Source organism: Homalodisca vitripennis, chromosome 8 (assembly GCF_021130785.1).
Source record: "Homalodisca vitripennis isolate AUS2020 chromosome 8, UT_GWSS_2.1, whole genome shotgun sequence".
In the NCBI taxonomy this organism is placed as follows: Eukaryota; Metazoa; Arthropoda; class Insecta; order Hemiptera; family Cicadellidae; genus Homalodisca; species Homalodisca vitripennis.
In genome coordinates this window covers 108,952,122-108,957,342 of record NC_060214.1, presented here as the reverse complement: position 1 = coordinate 108,957,342, position 5,221 = coordinate 108,952,122, and the positions used below count along the sequence as shown (strand labels likewise).

Genomic DNA, 5,221 nt, shown 5'->3' with positions numbered 1-5,221 from the left:
ACAAATGAATAGTTTTTTTATTTACTTATTTATTGCGAAAGTGGATATTGGTAGGAGATGGTTTTATCTTTCCCAAAAACTTTTGGTAATAAGAGGCTCATTTAAAATGAATAGTAAACTTTAGATATGAATATAAATAAAACTAATTACTAATTAAATATAATTAATAGTAATTGAATCTAGATATACATTAAAAGTGAATAATACGTTATTTATACACCTTACACAGCCCAACTGTTGAAACTTGTAGGTGGTTGGGGATGTTGTGGATTGTATCCCTGACGTTGGAGGAAGTCTGTGATTGTCTCTGCCTGACATAGAACACTTGGGAATGTTGACCCGCCATGGCCGCAAGTTACTGGTTCCTCACCAGGCGCATATTTGTGTAAGTTTGCGCTCACTGTTGAAATTGCTTGCAATCCAATTTTTAAATTGTATTTTTGTAGGCCAATCCTTCTTTTTTATATCAATCTGATAATGAAATATCTTTTTCTATTAATCACAAATCATGAATTTATTCATTGGAAAATACGTGTTCCAGTAAGAAATGGAAACATTAATTTCGGGAAATAATTTTTCAGCACAGACAACTAACTATTTTGATTGATAAACAATAGATGTGTTAGGCAGCGGATAGATTAATCCTGATCTAAGGTGATCAGTCACTTTCTATTATTGTACAAGTTAGTGTTTTAACTCTAGCACTGGCCACTATGAATTCCAGGTTTTAGAGGAGCTTAAAATAATTAAAAACTGCGATAAAACTTGTAATTCTCAGGGATTTTTCTCATAGAAAAATTAGTTAAAGTTTAGTTTTTGACAATAAAAAAATACGTTTTATACTAAATGAATTGGAGTTGGTTTATTAACTTATGGGAATTGATAACCAACCACCATATAAGTTTATTTGCATGCTTTATGGTTAAAAAATAACAAAAACAGGCCTAACCTAATTTATAACTTGTCTCACTTTTATTACACACTACCCAATGTCATATTTATAATCTATCCAACCCATAACTTAATTAGTTTCAAACCCTTAATTAAATCTTTCCGAGGAAAATATATTGGTCTGAAGAAAAAGGAAACGAATTTAAATAAACTTATCACCTGGCGGATGCACATGCTCCAACCTATTCTACCCGAGGACCAACCTCTCTACCAGGATGTCTGACCAAGACGACTCATCAATGGGTTGCCCAGCTGATCTTTGCCCATTGAGATAAGATTAAACCAATACAACAACAAGAAAATGTTTATTCTTGTTCGTTATAGGTTATTTTAATTTTCATACTTATACATACAAAAATAAGTTTGGTCAATATTACGCACAAGTACCATTTAGTCTTTAAAAATATAATAAAAATTGCATTAATGTATTTAATAATAATTATATTGTACTTGCTCTTTTCTATCACATGCATTTTTAAATAACCAAATTGAAATTGTGGTCAGTAGGCCAAATACCTGTAAAATGACTGAATTTCCTTTAAATATGTATGTGGCCGTAACCTAATTTAAATTGTATAACTATTGATGAACAAAAACAGGATTTTAGCCCTAATCTCTCACCTTCCGAGTGCAAATCCTAACTATATTACATATTAATACTTACGTTATAAAAATCTTTCCCACAATGCTAGATCTCATGCATACAAAATCCATTAACCTACCTCTAAATTTGTTATTTTCACAGTTGTTTAAAAGTGGTATTTTATCCATAACAGTAAAATTTATTTTCATTCAGACGTTCAAACTGTATAAGTCTTAAAATTATGCACCTACTCTATCTTTGTAATATACAATTATTATCAATTTATAGAATAAAATATTGGGAAGTACAACACAGAATGTCAGAAAAGAAGTAGTAATTCTCTCGGATAATGCTGAAATCTGGTAGCAAAATATGAAATGCGCATAATGGAAATATTCCATCCAGGAATAATCTGACATGCTATAGAGATATCTGACATTTATAATGAAGTAGGCCAATAAGTTTAAAATTTGGAAATAGATTATGAATTTTGAATTTGAGTGCTAGATCAAGTGAATGCCATCAAAAGATATTAAAATATATAACACAGAATAAACTTGTTAGGTGAATCGAAATGAGATAGGGAAGATAATTATAATTGACTCGCGATGAGTAAATATTGACACATGGTGTACGTTGCAGTGAGAGCGAAGATGGTGAGTCGTGGTACTACTCATCTCCAGCACAGCTGGACGAGCTGCTAGAGTCTCTGGATCCCACAGAGTTTGAGGCGCCACTGTGCCGTGAGATCAACGACTTCAAGGACGAGATCATCCGCCAGATGGAGCTCACGGAGGAAGATCACAAACCAGCACAAGGGGAACAAGAAGTCCTACCTGGAGACAGAGAACAGTAAGTTACATTCATTCCAGTTTTGTGATAAAACTTGTGAAATGCCCCATTTCAAACGATTCAGGCTGACTGTTAAATTTGTTAAGGGACCTACTGAGTATTAGAGGTTCTCCATACATGTTGAGATGAGTCTGGTCAAAGACAATCTTCCAAACCTAACATTTTATTGAGATGAAATAGCTAGGATTCTGTCATCAGTCAACAAAATGTATTAGTGTTGCGCTTGGATCTTGTAAATGTTAGTTCCTAGATGTGAGACGTGTGTTATCTTTTCTGTATACTTGAAAAGCTAAAGTACAACTGACTAGAAGATATTTCTAACTGAAAACTTGTTATTTATCCTTGGTTTTGGCTTGAACACATAAACCAACTAATCCCTGTTGGAATTTGGTGGTTTTTACCAAGTTTGAAGTTGATCCAAGTGTCCTAAATGCTAGCTACATGTTAAGAAAAATCCAATATTATAGACCAAAGCACTGCCAATGTAACATCATTTCACAGTTAGTTAAACACTTCTGTAATATCAGAGACTTACACGTCATCGTAAAGCTGAATAATGTCATATCCAACCTCATGGAAGATACAGGATCTCAAACTGAACAACTGTACTATTCCAAGATGACAAGCAACTTCTTTTATTCCACAAAATATATGCTTAAATGTCTTTACTATAATATGTTATTGACTTGTGTCCATCTATTCTTGCAAGTATTGTTAACTGTTATTTTATTTTTTATAAAGGTTAGTTTTAATATGTGGATTTTGAAATGTTTCCTAGTACAGAAAAAATGTAATAAAACAAAAATATTCTAATAAACTGAAAGGGTTGTAAAACAAAGATAAAGCAGTTTTTTTTTTATTTCTTTTGTCAATTTGTTACTTTTTTGCTCTAAAATTCTTTGTGTCTTAAATTTTATACCTCACAGTTTATTGCATAACAGTTATTTTTAAAAGACACAGTTATAATTTGTACATATTTTAGAAATGTATGTATGTAAATGGTGTATGGAAATGCCATTGTCATTTACTGTATAACCAAGCACTGAACATGAGTAAAGTACATACAAATAATAAATCGGTAGATTAGGTGGGACTAACCCCCACCATGATCTTATAGTGTGAAGAAAAATAATTATGAACAAGCTGATAAAAACATCTTGCTACACATAGTAGTGTAACAGATTTTCAGATTTATCAAAACAAAAATTATATTGTAAAACTTAATTAAGTTAGGTCCATGTTTTTTATCTTTATTAGCTATATTTTAGACTGGGATCTGAAACTGGCTTTACATTGAATTAGTATTATGATATTTTGTTACTTTCCGCGTTGTGTTCGTAAATAATGTCTTTCTATCATATTTATAATAAAGTAGTGCATGCATTAAAGTGTTTTGTTAAACAAAGCTTATTATTTTCAGATTACTTAATGAAAATGCAGAAGGAAAGGCAAAGAGAGACGATTAAAAGAGGAAGAAGAAAAGAAGGAAAAAGAGAGACAAGAGGAGGAAGAGCGCAAGGAAAAGGAGAAGAAAGAGGAAGAAGATAAGAAGAAAATGGAAGAGGACCAAAGAGAGAAAGCAAGGCAGGATGTTGAAGACATGGTGCGGAAGATGCATTGAAGAAGCGGCCGGGATGGTTCCTGGAGATCCTGACCACATTGCTGAGCTAGCTGTCGGTGAGTTCATTTTTTATCGATAAAGGATGAGGAATTTTTAAATGTTTTTCTTAACCTTGGAACTTGGCAAACATAATTGTGGTCTCTCCCACTCATTCAAGTTATTCATGATCATTATAATTTGATTTAGGAGTTTGTGTCATTCTGCAGTCCTCCGTGGCTCGTCTGTGGGCCTAATTATTTTGGATTGTGTTATCGCTATATTTAGTTCTTTGAGATACAAGCAGTAAAAGTTCATTTTTAAGTTATAGAAGGAGATTTTCAAGAAAAGACAAGTTGGGTTTGGAAAGCTTTCACTGCCTGTCTCTGTGTAGTTGTATTGTCCTAGGTCTTAATCATGTGCTAATAGTTATTTGTCTTTTCCATCCGATTTTGTACTCATCAAGGCTGTTTCTGGTATAATCCTATTTCTTATTCGGTCCGAGGCGAGGGAGAAAGCCATGTCTTCAACCTCTGTGGATTTATGGAAATAAACCAGCAGCAGCCATTGAGTTGGATGTAATCAATCGTACTGTAGATGGCAGCACCTGATATGGTTCTTAACATTTCTTATTGTGTTTTGCTGTATATCTTTAAAATACGGTCAAACAAATTCAGTTTAGGTAATAAATAGATAGTAAACACTCCAGAATATTTTAATATTACTGTTTATGTGTTATGTTAATTATTGTGTATTGTTCATATTCTGTTCTGTGATTAGTCAGCAGATTTATCCAACTCTTGTTACTTCACTAGAATATTTCTTGGTGTTGATGATTATTTGGGATGTACATCATAGATTTTTCCTAATACTATGATGTTAGTGTGTTAATGAGACATATCATTTCCATGTGCGTTAAAGTGACCTAATTACTATGGTGGCGTTACCTTTAGATGCCGCCTAAGTAAGTTTAATTAAAAGTGTTAATAAGACTAACCGGTTTTTACCAAAATGTGTAATGGTGTATTAAAAAAACTGCATCTTTAACACTGACATTGATATTCATATTAATTTCCAACCAATTTCATTTGGCATAAACTAGAAAACATGTAAAATAAAAATAAATACTGTGTTTTGTGCAGAAACTGTTTTTACTGGACCCACAAATAACTTATTTTTTGTTTTACAAATTTTATTTTGTTTTGTTGTACATATGTTTTGAAAATATATGGAAAGTG

General features: G+C 32.4%; 1 protein-coding gene across 1 annotated transcript; it reads left to right on the top strand.

Annotated features, from left to right (window-relative positions):
* Nucleotides 1-322: 322 nt before the first annotated feature.
* LOC124367162 (nucleosome-remodeling factor subunit NURF301-like) lies at nt 323-4,063 on the top strand. The gene is made up of 3 exons (XM_046823814.1): nt 323-385; nt 2,177-2,386; nt 3,807-4,063. Exons 1-3 carry the CDS (start codon nt 345-347, stop codon nt 3,850-3,852), a joined length of 297 nt encoding a protein of 98 aa, XP_046679770.1. The 5' UTR covers nt 323-344; the 3' UTR covers nt 3,853-4,063.
* The last annotated feature ends 1,158 nt before the right edge of the window (nt 4,064-5,221 follow it).